The 17,801-nt window shown below is 40.9% G+C and overlaps 1 protein-coding gene across 1 annotated transcript in view; it reads left to right on the plus strand.

The window, feature by feature from the left end:
- NT5DC2 (5'-nucleotidase domain containing 2) overlaps positions 1 to 17,801 on the plus strand; it is a 113,531-nt gene that overhangs the window by 56,934 nt on the left and 38,796 nt on the right. The window contains exons 6-9 of the mRNA XM_089681925.1: positions 11,809 to 11,937; positions 12,768 to 12,828; positions 13,833 to 13,935; positions 16,370 to 16,471. Of these exons, the coding sequence (XP_089538051.1) occupies positions 11,809 to 11,937; positions 12,768 to 12,828; positions 13,833 to 13,935; positions 16,370 to 16,471 (395 nt within the window). The remainder of the gene's footprint in view (positions 1 to 11,808; positions 11,938 to 12,767; positions 12,829 to 13,832; positions 13,936 to 16,369; positions 16,472 to 17,801) is intronic.

A 17,801-nucleotide genomic window follows, 5' to 3' on the forward strand; every position in this document is an offset into this window, starting at 1 on the left:
ACAGGTTGCACCAAAATGGTCTCTCCAAAAATTCATGGAGGATGAGGCTTGATCAATCTGTCATCTCAAAGCATCGCCGGAAAAGTTCCTTTGTGTAGAGTTGTTTAAAATTGGAGATGACCTGCAGGTCCATTGGCAGAAGTAGTGGGGTGGTGTTAGGCGGAAGGAACATGACTGTGATGAAGTTAAAGTGCTCCAGCAAGTCGTCCTCAAGGCCTGGAGGATGAGCAGGAGCATTGCCCATGAGCAGCACAGCCTTGAGCAGCAGGTTGTCCACAAGGTACTGCTTGACAGCAGGAAAAAAAAACAGATTGACCCACTGTACAAACAAGAGGCGTGTGACCCAAGCCTTTGGGTTGGACCGCCACAAAACGCTCAACTGCTCCTTCTTCACCTTGTGTTTCTTGAAGGCCCGTGGGTTCTCTGAGTGGTAGACGAGCAGGTGCTCGATCTTAAGGTCCCCACTGGCATTGGTGCAGAACAGGAGGGTGAGAATGTCCTTCATCAGCTTGTGGCCAAGCAATGAGGTCTCCTCTTCTGTGATGAAGGTATGCTTTGGCATCCTCTTCCAGAAGAGCCCAGTCTTGTTGCACTTGAAGACCTGCTGAGGAAGATAGCCCTCTGAAACCATGACCTCCAGGAACTCAGTAGCAAATTCCTCAGCTGCAGCAACATCGGAACTTGCAGCCTCTCTATGCTTGACCACGCTGTGGATGCCAGATCTGGCCTTGAACCATTTGAACCACCCCCTGCTCGCCTTGAAGCCTTCTGCATCGGCTGATGTTCCTGGCTGTTGGTCAAGGAGGTCAGTGTGCAAGGCCTTGGCTTTTTCGAAGATTATCGCCTTGGTCACTGTGTCCCCTGCATGCTGCTTCTCTTCAATCCAGAGCAGGAGCAACTTGCGACCTCCTCCAGAACAGGTGGCCGTTGCTTGGAAACCCTGGTGACTCCCTTGGCTGCATCTCTCCCAGTTATCTTCCCATTCATCTTTAGGATGGTACCGATTGTGGATGCACTCCTTCCATATTCTTTGGCGAGGTCAGTCAGTCGCATTCCTTCTTCATGTCTCCTGACGATTTCTTGACCTCAAGCAGAATCATCTCTTTCTTCCTCTTCCCAGCTTCCGCTGCTTTCTTGGGTGCCATGACACCACAGTCACTAAGTGAGCTGAAAATTAAAAAAAATGCTTTACACCCACACCCAGGCTCTCAATGCTCCAGTCCAAGAGCTCCAAGTCTATCCACACAAGCTAATGAAAACCCCAAAAATCTGTCCACATGAGCTGGCATGGAAAACAAATTTCTTTTTGATCCTGACAGACACAGACTGAGGCAGGAAAAAGAACTTACTGAGCACATTAAACATTATACTATGTATGACTTTCGTGTATCGCTTGACCTAATGTTATTGCTGCATAAGAATGAAAACCCCAGCAATGACAATATTGACAATATTATGGTGAGCCATGAAACCCAGGTAAACCCAACCAACAAGTTCAAGTGCAAATCCCAGAATTTTCCAGATCTTATGGTTAATACCAACATTTTGGCTTTTTTTAAAAACAACTATTAGTGAAATTAAACGTATGAATCTGACACCTACTATGAGCAATCTTAATAGGAAACAACAGGAGGCTATTGCCAAACTTCAAAACCACCCAGACCTAATTATTAAACCCTCCGATAAAGGAGGAAATATTGTTTAGATGACAAAATTGCATATGAACAAATGCGCAATAATATATTACGTAACACAAACTGGTACCGTTCTATACCGAACAGATTTGTGAGTCAAACGAATTCAGACTATAAGTATTTAATTAATATGGCCTATATGGAAGCACTAATTGATAAAGACACCTATGACATCTTTAATCTACCCTCGGGATCCTACGTTCTACGCATTACCTAAAGTTCATAAAAATCCTACAATTCCACCAGGACGACCTATTGTTTCAGGGATAGGGTCCCTAACTGAAAATGCCAGTAGATTTATCGATTTTTTTTTCTCGTTCCCCATGTTGTTCGATTGCCATCATATTTCAGGGATATTCTGGATCTTTTGAAACATATTGAAGGATTGTTGGTGCCTGCCAGCGCCCTACTGGTGACTCTAGATGTGGAGGCCTTGTACTGCAGCATCCCTCACGAGCAGGGTGTCAGAATTGCACGGACATTCCTTTTTGAACAGGACCGTTCCAAATGGGAATTCAGTGAGTTCCTACTCAAACTTTTGTTTTTCATTTAGGCACACAATTGGTTTCTATTCAAGGGGTCCCATTACCTTCAGGTGCAGGGCGAGGCCATGGACACGTGTTGTGCCCCAACCTACGCCAATCTGTACCGAGGGGGACGGGAACGAGATACATTTTCTGATGAAGCCTTGGGTATATATCTGGACCATGCGCTATGTTGGTATAGATATATTGATGACATCTTCATGATCTGGACAGATACTGTTCAATCATTACATACTTTTGTGGATAAGCTAAATGTCAATCACTACAATCTTACATTTACACTTAATTATCATGCATCTGCTATCATCTTTTTGGATTTACAAATTCATAAAGATTGTAATGATTGTTTAGCAACTACTTTGTATTGTAAAAACACAGCTGGGAATACAATCTTGCACGCAGCCAGTGCCCATCCCCTGGATTTAGTACGAAACATCCCTTATGCACAATATGTCTGCATTAGATGCAATTGTACCCATGATAGAGACTTTAAAATCCAGGCCAACCAATTACGTGAACGTCTCATGCTGAGAGGATATTAAAAGTCATTGTTACGCAAGGCGTATAATAGAGCCTTGGGGCAATCTAGGACTTCTCTTTTGTATAGACCTAATAGGTATGACAGTTCCCAACTTCAATTGAAATTTATCACAAAATTCTCATCTCAACATCAGGCCCCATTTGGAGTCCTACAAAATCACTGGCATCTGTTATTGGAGGATCCGGTTGTGAGAAAATACGTTAACAAATATCCTCAAATTGTTTAAGGAAAGCTCCATCTTTACGTGATAGGCTTATCAAAAGCCACTATGTGCCTAATTTAACCCACATTAAAGCCCACACTGCAGGAATGTTCAAATGTAATCGTAATTTATGTTCCTTTATTAAAGTCGATCAAGTATTTACTCTACCTAATGGAGAAATTTTTCGTCCTAAAATTTGTGCAGATTGTAACACTGAAGGTGTGATTTACCTTATAACCTGCAAGTGTGGGGCTTTTTATGTGGGTTAAACCATTAGGAAGTTGCGGTCTAGAATCAATGACCATATCTACTGTTCTACTAACAGCAAAATGATCACCCCAGTCAGTAGACATCTAGATTAGTATCATAGATTTGATACTACAATGGTCTCATTTTTGGTATTAGAAGTTATTCTGAAAGATCCTAGGTGTGGTAATTGGGATAAGCGCATATTGCAAAAAGAAGCATTCTGGATTGAACAGTTAAATGCTATATTTCTGCCAGGTATTAATGAAACTTTGTCTTACAAACCATTTCTATAAGTTATGCTCTTATGGTCAGGGCTCTCAATTGTGATAATAACATTCCAAGTACTGTTATTGATATGGTTACATTTATAACTATATATCGATATATTGTAATCTGGTTGTAATGAAGAGCACCTAAGCACTATTCGGAAGATATTAATATCCCTTTTATACAAGTCACAAGGGATTGTATTGAGGCATAGTCATGTTATTTAAATACAGCAGGTGGCCACATAAATTTAACGAATTCTGGGACCCAACCAGTGGCCTTATTCACTCACTTACTTTTATTGCTCTTATAATAAAAAAAAAGAAAAAAAAGAGTCAAATTCACTTTAGTGGAGATTTTCTGGTTCTGCTGTGACTTGTAGTCCGCCTCTGTCCGGCTGCACTTGCCTGTCTCAATCCATCAATCTTGGCGATAGGATGCACATACATAAGGAATGGAGGAGAGAGGCCACATAGTGTGATTCCATTTATTAAAATCCAAAGGATAAAAGTGTATATATTGCACCCACATTGATTTAATAGTAACAAGCATTAACAACCACAGAACCAGAGTGTACAGCACCGGCGTGTGCTCCACCAGGTGCAGGAACTGTGGTGATAAGAAGTAATTTATATACATCTAATCCACCCTGCCCTCTATACCCATTCTATTACTTAAACCGGATAGGATAAAAAACCGGAGGTGTTCCCGTGGCCATCTTACTACTCACAGGGGTGTCCTCAGCCACCATTCCTAAACCTCCCCTGTTGATCTAAGACCGGATGTGGTGTCTCAGCCATCTTACTACTCTTGGGAATCTACTTGACCACCATTTCTAAATCATCCCTATTGATCCACAATGGATATAATACTGTGACCATCTTATTAATCACAGGAGTGTACTCAACCACTATTTCTAAACCCCACCTATTATATTCATCCCTTTATTGGGGCTAGGTGTATAATGTTAAAATAGTTGTGTATAACGGCCACCTTAGTACTCTTAGGGGTAATTAAATAATTATTCACTATAATACTATACCAATTTTATTAACGCCTAATATACAGTTGCAAGAAAAAGTATGTGAACCCCTTGGGATTACATGGAGTTTTGCATGAATTGGGCATAAAATGTGCTCTGAACGTCATCTAAGTCACAACAATAGAAGAACACAGTCTGCTGAACATAATACTACACAAACATTAGATGTTGCCATGGTTTAATTGCACATAACATGTAAACATTCACAGTGCAGGGAGGAAAAAGTATGTGAGGCTCTAGCTTAATGACTTCTCCCAGAGCTAATTGGAGCCAGGAGTGAGCCAACCTTGACTCCAATCAGTGTGATGATATTGGATGTGTTGCTGACAGCTGTCCTGCCCTTAAAAAACACACACCTGTTTTGGGTTTACTGGTTTCAAGAAGCACTGTCTGATGTGAACCATGCCTCGCAGAAAAGAGCTCTCAGAAGACCTACGATCAAGAATTGTTGACTTGCATGAAGCTGGAAAGGGTTACAAAAGTATCTCCAAAAGCCTTGATGTTCATGTGTCCACGGTAAGACAGACTGTCTACAAATGGAGAAAGTTTAGCACTGTTGCTACTCTCCCTAGGCATGGTTGTCCTGTAAAAATGACTGCAAGAGCACAGCGCAGAATGCTGCATGAGGTAAAGAAGAATCCCAGAGTGTCAGCTAAAGACCTACAGAAATCTCTGGCACATGCTAACATTTTTGTTGACACATCTACAATAAGGAAAACATTAAACAAGAATGGAGTACATGGGCGGACACCACGGAGGAAGCCATTGCTGTCCAAAAAGAATATTGCAGCACGTTTGAAGTTTGTAAAAGAGCACCTGGATGTTCCACAGCACTACTGGCAAAATATACTGTGGACAGATGAAACCAAGATTGAGTTGTTTGGGAAGAACACACAACACTATGTGTGGAGAAAAAAAGGCACAGCACACCAACATCAAAACCTCATCCCCACTGTAAAACATGTCGGAGGGAGCATCATGGTTTGGGGCTGCTTTGCTGCCTCAGGGCCTGGACAGATTGTCATTGATGGGAAAATGAATTCCAGAGTTTATCAAGACATTTTGCAGGAAAACATACGACCATCTGTCCGCCAACTGAAGCTCTGCAGAGGATGGGTGATGCAACAGGACAATGACCCAAAGCATACAAGTAATTCAACAAAACAATGGCTGCAACAGCACAGAATACGCCTTCTGGAGTGGCCCAGTCAGAGTCCTGACCTCAACCTGATTGAATTGCTGTGGCATGACCTTAAGAGAGCGATTCACACCAGACATCCCAAGAATATTGCTACACTGAAACAGTTTTGTGAAGAGGAGTGGTCCAAAATTACTCCAGATCGTTGTGCAGGTCTGATCTGCAACTACAGGAAACGTTTGGTTGAGGTTATTGCTGCCAAAGGAGGGTCAACCAGTTATTAAGTCCAAAGGTTCACATACTTTTTCCTCCCTGCACTGTGAATGTTTACATGTTATGTGCAATTAAACCATGGCAACATCTAATGTTTGTATAGTATTATGTTCAGCAGACTGTGTTCTTCTATTGTTGTGACTTAGATGACGTTCAGAGCACATTTTATGCCCAATTCATGCAAAACTCCACGTAATCCCAAGGGGTTCACATACTTTTTCTTGCAACTGTACATCCTTATTGACCCTAAATGTGCCATACTATAAAATTATACTTACAATTAAACTTAAAAAGTGGATTTACTCCATTAGATTAGTTTATAAGATATAAAATATATTATTTTTAAAATCATATTTATTGTGAAATACCGTCCTCTGATCATATTCCCTTTTATAGTGAATATACGCATCTGCCCCCACTACCAAATTACCTAAAAATTGGACATAAAACATTTTACATCAATTTCTATGTTTAGTTCCCTAGGGACCATAGTTGCTAATTGATAAATCCATTGGGACTCATTTTGTGAAATAGCTCCAATAAAGGGATGAATATAATAGGTGGGGTGTAGAATTAGTGATTGAGAACACCCCTGTGAGTAATAAGATGGCCACTGTATTATATCTGGTTGTGGATCAATAGGATGGATTTAGAAATTATTATTATACAGTATTTATAAAGTGCCAACAGTTCGCTCAGCGCTGTACATTACAGTGGGAGACAGAACATGCGACAGTACAATAACAATACAATGCGATACACGAGTAGATACCTGAGAGTAGTAAGATGGGTGAGACACCACATCTGGTTTTAGATCAACAGGGGAGGTTTAGGTATGATGGCTGAGGACACCCCTGAGAGTAGTAAGATGGCCATGGGAACATTTCTGGTTTTAGACCATAATTGGTTTTAGAAACAGAATGGGTGTAGAGGATGGGGATTAGATGTATATAAATATCTTTTTATCACTGTCAGTGCGATACTTCCTGGTTCAGTGGTTTTTTTAATGCTTGCTACTATTAAATCAATGTAAGTGCAATATATAAACTTTTATCCTTTGGCTTTTAATAAATGAAATCACACTATGTGGTCTCCTTCATACATTCCTTATACATGAGCATCCTATCGCCACAACTGATGGATTGAGACAAGTGACTGCAGCCGGGCAGAGGCAGACTACAAGTCACAGCATAACCAGAAAATCTCCTCCACCAATGCGAGTTTGACTCTTTTTTTGATTATAAGACTCCATAAAAGTCGGTGAGTGAGTGGGGCCACTGGTGGGGAGCACAGTTCATGGATTGCACGATCATATGAAAAGCACCTTAGCACTATTTGGAAGATATTGATATCACTTTCGCACGTCACAAGGGATTGTATTGAGGCATATATAGTACATGTTTGCTTTGTAATTATGAGGGGATCACACAGAGCAGCTCATTTACAGTATCCCACAGAAGTGAGTACACCCCTCACATTTTTGTAAATATTTTATTATATCTGTAGTGAGTGTACAGCTTGTATAACAGTGTAAATTTGCTGTCCCCTCAAAATAACTCTGCACACAGCCATTAATGTATAAACCGCTGGCAACAAAAGTGAGTATATCCCTTAGAGAAAATGTCCAAATTGGGCACAATTAGCCATTTTCCCTCCCCGGTGTCCTGTGACTCCTTAGTGTTACAAGGTCTCAGGTGTGAATGGGGAGCAGATGTGTTAAATTTGGTGTTATTGCTCTCTCTCTCATACTGATTACTAGAAGTTCAACATGGCACCTCATGGCAAAGAACTCTCTGAGCATCTGAAAAAAAGAATTGTTGCTCTACATAATGATGGCCTAGGCTATAAGAAGATTGCCAGGACCCTGAAACTGAGCTTCAGCACGGTGGCCAAGACCATACAGGAGTTTAACAGGACAGGTTCCACTCAGAACAGGCCTCGCCATGGCCAACCAAAGAAGTTGAGTGCACGTGCTCAGCGTCATATCCAGAGGTTGTCTTTGGGAAATAGACGTATGAGTGCTGCCAGCATTGCTGCAGAGGTTGAAGGGGTGGGGGGTCAGCCTGTCAGTGCTCAGACCATACGCCGCACACTGCATCAAATTGGTCTGCATGGCTGTCATCCCAGAAGGAAGCTTCTTCTAAAGATGATGCATAAGAAAGCCTGCAAACAGTTTGCTGAAGACAAGCAGACTAAGGACATGGATTACTGGAACCATGTCCTGTGGTCTGATGAGACCAAGATAAACTTATTTGGTTCAGATGGTGTCAAGCATGTGTGGCTGCAACCAGGTGAGGAGTACAAAGACAAGTGTGTCTTGCCCACAGTCAAGCATGGTGGTGGGAGTGTCATGGTCTGGGGCTGCATGAGTGCTGCTGGAACTGGGGAGCTACAGTTCATTGAAGTAACCATGAATGCCAACATGTACTGTGACATACTGAAGCAGAGCATGATCCCCTCCCTTCGGAGACTGGACCGCAGGGCAGTATTCCAACATGATAACGACCCCAAACATACATCCAAGATGACCACTGCCTTGCTAAAGAAGCTGAGGTTAATGATGATGGACTGGTCAAGCATGTCTACAGACCTAAACCCTATTGAGCATTTGTGGGGCATCCTCAAACGGAAGGCGGAGGAGCGCAAGGTCTCTAACATCCACCAACTCCGTGATGTCATCATGGAGGAGTGGAAGAGGACTCCAGTGGCAACCTGTGAAGCTCTGGTGAACTCCATGCCCAAGAGGGTTAAAGCAGTGCTGTAAAATAATGGTGGCCACACAAAATATTGACACTTTGGGCCCAATTTGGACATTTTCACTTAGGGGTGTACTTGCTTTTGTTGCCAGCAGTTTAGACATTAATGGCTGTGTGTTGAGTTATTTTGAGGGGACAGCAAATTTACACTGTTATACAAGCTGTACACTCACTACTTTACATTGTAGCAAAATGTCATTTCTGCAGCGTTGTCACATGGAAAGGTATAATAAAATATTTACAAAAATGTGAGGTGTGTACTCACTTCTGTGAGATACTGTATATATTTGATTGTACATTTGTGATGATCAGCACCCTTAATAAGAGCTGCAGCCATTTTAGACAATATTTTTGTTGGACGATCTTTTTTCATTTGCGGTTTATTTGTATATATAATTTTGATTTAAGGTGTTGTTATCACAGTTTGTTATATTCACACTAAGAGCTTATAATCCTGAGCACAGGACAAAAAAAATCTTTAATACAGTAAGTATAATAACCTGGCAGTGCTACTTCTCGGGGATATCCACTTGAAGGCTATGAGCTTACCAGTACCAAACCAACTTGGGGCATTTCCAAAGGTTGTTTAAAATATCAGCTGGTGCCTCCAGGCATCTTGGGCAGTTTGGGCTGCCTTCACTGTGCTATTGAAAGAGCTTTAGTGGAGTACAGTATACCCTATGTACAATAGACAGTTGTGTCAGTCTCTGTGTAGGTGATAGGGATACAAAGGGTACCTGTTCTAGACTTCTTTGCCAAATTTCCTCTGTGATGTTTCCTAGATCCCGTTCCCATCCCCTTCTTCAAGTCAGTGTGATTTTATCAGTTTGAGCACCCTGAAGTAAGGTAGGAAATAGTCCTAGATGATTGTTGTTTTTAGTGGACTGTTAAAGGCCATTAAACTGCTAAAGGGCAAAGTGCTGTTTAGTTCCTACAGCACATTGAGACCATAGGAAATATGGAGGCTGCCTATGCTGACCTCCTTTGAAGTATTGGTTCTGCCAAAGCCCTTTCTTTTAGTTTGAGAGTGGGTTAGAATGCTTGTTTTTACTGCTGGCTAGAGTTTAAAAAGAGAAATTCCCCCCCTTAATATGCATATTGCCTTAGTACAGGGGTGCGTAAGCTTTTGAAGAGTAAGGGCCACTTAAGTGATTTGGTAACCAGTCGTGTGCCACAATGAAAGGAAATGGTTCCGAATTTTAATATTTTTTACTTTGACTAGCATATTTAACATTTTCCTCCTGCAGCCACTAATTGCCGGTAGGAGGGAAAGGAGGAGAAGCTGGCTTTCAGCGGTTGTAGGAAGAAAATGGACATGATCCGTTCCTGTATATGCCACCCTTCCTGTCCATGTGTAAAACAGAATGTGACAGGGAGGCGGCACAGGCCCCCTTGAGCATGGAGTGGGATCACCATTGTGACTCCTGATGATACACCAATGGTTGGGGCTGTGTGGTAAAAACATGTTTCAACTATGGGGTTTTACTGCCCCCCAAACTGCAAATGTAAAGAGCCCTTACTATCCTGAGCCCCCTATAAGGCTGCTTTCACATTGATGTGCTGCAGTTTACCCACACCAGGGATAACGCACCATGCACCTGTTGCTTTCATGCGGGTTAGCTGTGCTTTGCCATAGACTTCTATTATATCTTGCGGGTGTGATGCACTCCTGTATTCAGGAGTTTTTCGTGTACTTTCAGAAGCAAACCCAAATGATAAAATAGAAGTGCACTTCCCTGATTTGAGGTCAAGGGCCACATCAGAGGGCCACAGGTTGAGCACCGCTACCCTAGTAGCACTACACATAATGCTTCTGCTACCCTACTTTACACAATATCATTGCACCACAACTGTATGCAATGGCACTTTTTATTGATTCGAATTCTGTTTTTAACTCTTTCGCTTCCGGGTCCTGCTCTCCATTTTTTACCTCAGCTGCCTGAACTTTTTTGCAATTTTTCACTTTTTTTATTATTTTTCACTTATAGTTTTCAGAGTTTGTAAAAGACCACCAAACCATACATTTTCATGTATCTTGTTGGAGGAGTGCTTATAGATATATATATTTTTATTTAAATGCTATGTTTTAGCATATGGATGGCTGGGATCACAGCTGTTTGTTAAGCAGCAGAGTCCAAGGGACCATATTCTGCCTTAAGCTCATGGTTGTTGAAATGACAAAGAACATATAGTGGCAGGGAATATAGCTGATGTAAAGCTTACTAAGACAGATGGAAGCAGTGCTGTTTCAACATAAACTTTACATTCAAGGAGGTGGAAAAAGCTGACTCTATGGGGGTGTGGGGGAGGTGTTACTAGAACTGGTGCACACAGAATCTGGTGAAGCTGTTCATATTAACCAATCAGCTTCTAACCTCATCTTGTTCAATTAGGCTTTCACAATAAAACCTAGAAGCACCAGTTTTAGTAAATCCCCCCCTATGGTTCCTCAGTAAATGATTTCTAAGCTACTGGACATTGGCCTTTAGCATTCAATTAGGATTTAGATTTTGGACTTTTCGTCTTATCAGTACCAACTGATGCTCCACAGGTATGTGTTCTCCTTTATACTATATATATATAAGCACAAAAATAAAGTGCCAAAATGTGCCTAAAGTCCTGATAAAGTTCCTGAACCATTGTCGCACCTTTGTGTATCTACACTTTCTCAGTGCTAAAATGCACTCAGAAGTTCTATAAACCTAATCATTAGTAGGTCTATTTGCAGTAAATCATAGTGTCTATACACCTTATTCATATTATTCCAAATTCTACCTCTAGCAATCCAGAATAGTTCATAAAAAAACAAAAATATACCAATATATTCAAACTATAACATTTTTAGAAATACCCATGGCATAACAATTTAATAAACATTGACAATACTGCACTGTGGAAAACAGAATTCACTGTTCTTCAGAGTATCACTATCACAGTATCACAAATTTTGAATTGCACTGATTTTATCTGAATGGATGTACTGTAGTTGATGATATTATTAGGTCCTATATAGATAGGTAGCACCAATTGTTTTGAAACTCATATTTAACATTTTTGTTCTTGTTTAATGGATGAGTACAATGTTTACATTTATGTTTTAGGGACCTACAATGAAACAGTTCATGGATATTTTCTCTCTACCTGAGATGACTCTGATTTCCTGCGTAACTGATTTCTTTATGACTAATGGCATTGACTTTGACCCAGTTCATTTATACAAGGATACAACTGTGAGTATTAGTATAATTGCGTTGTTGTCTGGTTACAACAAAGTCTACTGAATGCATAATATTATATAGAAGAACTTCGATCAGCACAAAAACAGAAGTACATTTACATAATGTTGAACTATATATAGCTGCTATTGTTTTTCTTAAAAATGAGCTTCAGAGTACTTTGCCTTGGAATTTTAAAATGCACTACCCAACAGCTGTGGTAATTATGATGATAGTATTTGGGTGGGCCTAATATTTGCTCAGATCACACAGTCTATGTCCAATACTATATTAACCCACCTTCAAACATAGAGATCTGTGTTGCATACATGCTTTGAGGTTGTAGTAGGACAAAATCGGATGTGACTCATAAGCTTTTATTTCCAAAGGCATGAAAACCAAAGTCTTACATGGGCTAGCTGCTATTGTTTCAGTTTAATAATTGATAAACAATGTGGTTGATGTACTGAAAGGTAGAGCTTGTTGATTTTACAAAGTGGATTGTCGCTTTTGCAAGTGAATTTTCCCTCAGCTTAGTGAATGAGGTGAACCAAAGTGAAAATTTTCTTTGCCAAGAATACCCAGTCATATACAATGAAAATTAAAAAAAAACTGTCCCTATGAGCAGGTCCCATATGTGCCTTTTGGCCTATGGCCACAGGGGTAATTATTACTGTAGAGGACAGCCTGTTCTAATATTTTCCTAACTTGCAATTCTCACTTTATAAATGGGTAGATCAGAATAAGAAAGGTCTTCGCATTACAACTGTTTTACTATGAATGTTTTTGTAGCATTAAGCGGTTTACTGTTCAGATGACTTTCACAGTCTCTCCTGTTTTCCTAGGATGCAGTAAGAGATGTGCATGTAAAGGGAATGATGTATGACTGGATTGAGAAGGACATGGGTAGGATAAATTCAAAAATTTTATTTTAACATACAATATATCTTATAATGATAAAAATTTTGTTTGGGTACAGTGTTGCATGACCACACAATTGTCATTCAAAATGCGACAGCACTGAAAGCTGAAAATTGGCCTGAGCAGGAAGGGGGTTAAAGTGCCCGGTATTGAAGTGGTTAAGGCAGGGAGAGCAGGTATTTATATAGTGCCAACAGTTTATGCAGCGATTTACCTATTGTACATTCACATCAGTTTTTGCCATCAAGGAGCTTACAATCTAAAGACTCTACCTCGCAGGCATACATATACTAGAGCCAGTTAACTTATCAGCATGTCTTTGGAGCGTTAGAGGTAACCCATGCACAGGGAGAACATAAAATTCTATTCAGGCAGTGTCCTCGTTGCGATTCAAACCAAGGACCCTAGTGCTGCAAAGCAAATGTGCTAACCACTATTCCATTGTGCTTTGGGGAGTTAGAAAAAGCCAAGGACTATCAGCCTGTCAGGCTTCACCTGTAACTAAAATCACTTCTGGGCAGACTGAGCCTTCAAAAAAGTCTTGAAATGCATGCATATTGGAAAATCTTTTCAGAAAAGCATGAATAATTTAGAGCTCCATAATATCAGTGTTTATATTCACTGGAATGTTTACAGAACAATTACTTTTTACTTCCTCTTGTCATTCAGTAGTAAGGAAGGGACTACTGAATGGATAAAGTTCCACCATGTTCCTCTCTTGCATTTTCTGCAGGTTGAAGTCATTGAAATGGATAGAAACTTAGAGCTGTGCTTTTAGGTTTATTATGCTGGGTGGGTTAAAACCTGGGAGCCCCTGTGTGTTATTTCTGTGCCTAAATACAGCCATGCATCTGCTTGGAAACATTTGTTTGTCATACAGTATGATGGAAACAAACCAAATAGAATTTCTGTCTATGTGCACACAAACCTTATCCTACAGCACAGCAACAGTTGGAGGATTTTTTCTGATGTTTGTCCTCTTTCCCCAGAACACTACATACTACATCGAGAGGAGGTCTATGCTGTACTGAAGAGGCTTGTAAGACACAATAAGAAGCTTTTTCTTATTACAAACAGTCCTTTTAGTTTTGTGTGAGTATTGCATAACACAGATTACCAAATTGTTAAACCAACAAGTAGTTTATGTATGCATAAACTATTTCACCAATCATTCAAATTCACAAATTCTGGTCTTTCTCCAGCTCAAATGAAATATGGGATTATTTCTAGGACTGAATTTCTGAACTTCAACACACTGTAAATTGTGGCGTTAGATAGCAGGACTGCCAGGATCTACACACAACAACCCACACATCATGGTGTTGTCAGTTCACATTTCTGCATATGATTAAATGTTTCAAACTACCACCCTGTCTGTCAATACAAGTGGGATGGATCCTTTATTATTCCTATCCAAGACAAGTTGGTGCATTTTTGTGGGTAGAATAGTGTACTGTGTAATTACAATTCCCTACCCTGGATCAATAGACCCACAATCAAACATCTAGCCCAGTAGAAAGACCGTTTTCTTTCTAACTCTTCTTGTTGTTGACTGTAGATGTATTGATGTGGAGAAAGGAAACGTCCCCTTTTTCAGCCTGTATACTCCCACCCTCAGTTTTTCTTGTGGCTGGGATATCTGGTATTGTTATCAGGATATTTACATTGACTATACACGTATAGATTTTTTTCATTCCTCCTACAGGCTAAACAAAAAAATCTATCAGTTTCCTCTATCCACTCTGTACAATACGACTCGATGAATCTCACGCTGCAGCTATTGTATTTTGGCAGCTGGCTCCACCGCCTGTCAAAATACCTAAACAGCAATTGCAGCTGTTTGGCCAACAATTTTCCACCCAACTTTTCAAATGAGGGATATCAGGCAGTAGTGTAGTGACAGTGTCACTCACAGATCGAATTTCAATCAGATCATCAGGAACTGGCCACAATTCGCACAGTGTATGGCCAGCTTAAAGTAAAACTGAAGGGATTTTCCTAAAATCTGCCAGCAGGCAGGTTATTTATCTCAGAAAAGACATGCAATGTCAATATGTATGTACTTGTCTGTTTTCAACAGAAACCAGTGCAAGGACCAGCTTCTGTTAAATAGTTATGTTAGAAAACACTTTTCGATTAGAGCATGCAACCCCTGATATGAAATATTAACAAAGAATATTCCTCTATAGTGTGTACATGTCTCAATACAGAGCAGTAAGTGTCATTCCCTGTGTGCTGTGTGAAGGGGATGTGTCCCTTCCCTCTAATCTGCTCTCAACATTCCTCATTGAGTTCTGCAGAGTGTAACTTCAGCTCCCTGCCCCCTGCTTTTTGAATGCTCAGACAAGTAATCTGAAGTACAAGAAGTATAAATTCTGGACTTTGATTGACTGTAGAGAAGATATGGCTACAAATAAACAGGTACAGTGAGTGTAGAAGGATTTGTTTCTTCTCAGTGTATCACCCGAGGCCAGTCAATATACTAGGTATAAGGGTTTACAACTACCTTAAAGCGGAGCACCACCCAAAAGGGGAAGTTCCGCTTTAAGGACTGCTCCCCCGCTCCACATTAAGGATTGGCACCTTTGGGAAGGGGGGAGCTGGTACCCAAATTTGGCAGGTACCTCCCTACCTCGCTCCCTGTAGTCTTTTGGGACACGTGACAGGTCCCAGAAGACTACAGGACCATTCATGAAGCGCAGCGCTACTCGCACATGCGCAATGGGTACCTGGCTGTGAAGCCGCAAGCTATAACAGCCGGGTGCCCACACTGAAGATGTCGGCCTCCTGGAATCCAGGACGGTGAAACGAGCTGCAGGGGACACACCACGGGACCGAGGGACAAGTAAGTTGCTATTTTTTAAAAGTCAGCAGCTACAGTTTTTGTAGCTGCTGACTTTTTTTTTTTTATAGGTGGAGTGGAACTCTGCTTTAACAAGGGACAGACTAAAACATTTAATGGGAAAATGGCTTAATGTAGCTCAACGTGTAATAAACTGCCTAAATCTCAATCAATTGACTTGAAACTTTGCGCAGCCCAAGTTTTCAACATCCCAAACATGTCCAGTGGGAGCCATTGGCTCCTGTTGCTGCCAATCACAGCCTGTGAGCAGAGAGCAGTGAACTCAACACAAACAGGGCAGCTTGGGATCGAGCCCGTACAGGTGCCCCCATAGCAAGCGGCTTGCTATGTGAGCACCTGGCGGGGGGGAGGAGTCAGGTGCGCCAGGGGGGGACCCCAGAAGAGGATCAGGGCTGCTCTGTTCAAAACCATTGTAAGGAGCAGGTAAGTATGACTTGCTTGTTATTTAAAAAAAAAAAAAATTAGGTTTGCAATCACTTTAATGAAAGATCATTCTGTATACAAGCAGCCTTTTAAAACTTGGCTGTCTTTTATTGATTTTGTCCAGAACTCTAGCCAGCCTGAACCCTGCTAAATAAACACTCATACCTTCCCAATGACCTTGCTAGATTACATTTCTGCTGTAAATGTCACTGAGTGTAATTGTTTGTCTCTCTCTTACAGGAATAAAGGAATGAATTATATGGTAGGAAAGAACTGGCGAGATCTGTTTGATGTGATTATCGTAAAGGCAGACAAACCTGCCTTCTTTACTGACCGGCGCAAGTATGATGTCCTAGCCTCAAGAATTACACTGCCAGAATGTATATTTTATTTAGAAAACTTAAACTCTGTATTGACACATGATTAGATTGCCCAAAATTATTTTTTAAGTCCAGTGGTTTTCAAGTGAGGACCACTTCGACCTAGTGACAGGTGCTGAGGCCCACCTTTACCCAAATACTTTCATGCTCTTCCAATCTGTTTTCTGTCCAGTGACTTTACTTTTTGCTTTGCTGTTTTCTTTCTACCTAGCTACTTTTGACTTCCAATAAGATATTTTAGTGTCTGCTGAGCAATTTAATTTCTTCTTCACTTTCTACCCAGCTACTTCATCTTTTTTCTCTATCCCCTTGTTTTCTGCCCATCTCTTTTCACATTCTTTCCATCTACTTTCTCCACTGTTTTCTAACCAGCCACTTTTGGGCTCAACCCAGCTGTGTTATGCATCTCTTTCTTAATTTATTTTGGCTATTATTTTCACCTTTTCACAGAACAGTTTAAAAAATGTGGTATTCTTAGGTTTTTTCTACTCCCAGAAACTTTCATTTAGTTTCTGCCCCCTTTCTTGCCAAAGAACCATTCACAATATGCGTCCTGAAACTGCTACTGAGGACATCCCTGGAGTTGGGCGAGGGGATCTAGCCACTCTTGCTGGGACCAAGTACCATCAGTCGGGCATAAGTGTTCAAACTGTGTTAAGGTGTCTAAGGTTGTACAATCTCTACTACATACTTGGAATAAAAGTGCACTTTTTGGAGGTATCGGTATATTTCAGAGCTTGGAAGATGGTGGCACTTGTGCATCTACAATATTTTTTCCTTCCCTCTTGCAAAGTTTTTGGAATGCCACATCTTTTGTCATTTCTTCACTCCTGGCAAGACCGTGTGAAGCTATAGCCGAAGCTTCTTAGTTCAACTGTCACCACTGACATTTCTGTTTCATGGCTTTGGAACATAGCGATAGTGTGTGAGAGGTGTAAATCCCACAGTGGTTGTCATCCCACTTTACAGTACTGCTGAACATATAGTTCACACAGTACTGTTTGACATATGATACAATTAAATCTTTACTGTTTTGAAGGCTTTGCCAGATAACTGTGTAAAGCTGGCATTACACGGTTAGATTTTTTTTTTTGTTCAAACCCCCCCACACACACACACACTGTTGTCAAAATGGATTGATCTGCAGCTTAGTGGCCGTTGATCAAGAAAACATTTTCAGCAATGATCAAATCAAATGATCAACTTCTGCCATGTGGGGACCTCCACACTGAACAAAATTCATCTGGTCACTGCTGAACCGGAAGAATTTTGATCAGTGTATGGCCAGATTA

Source organism: Staurois parvus, unplaced genomic scaffold, assembly GCF_062004578.1.
Source record: "Staurois parvus isolate SC_StPar_1 unplaced genomic scaffold, SC_StPar_1.0 ptg000282l, whole genome shotgun sequence".
Classification (NCBI taxonomy): domain Eukaryota; kingdom Metazoa; phylum Chordata; class Amphibia; order Anura; family Ranidae; genus Staurois; species Staurois parvus.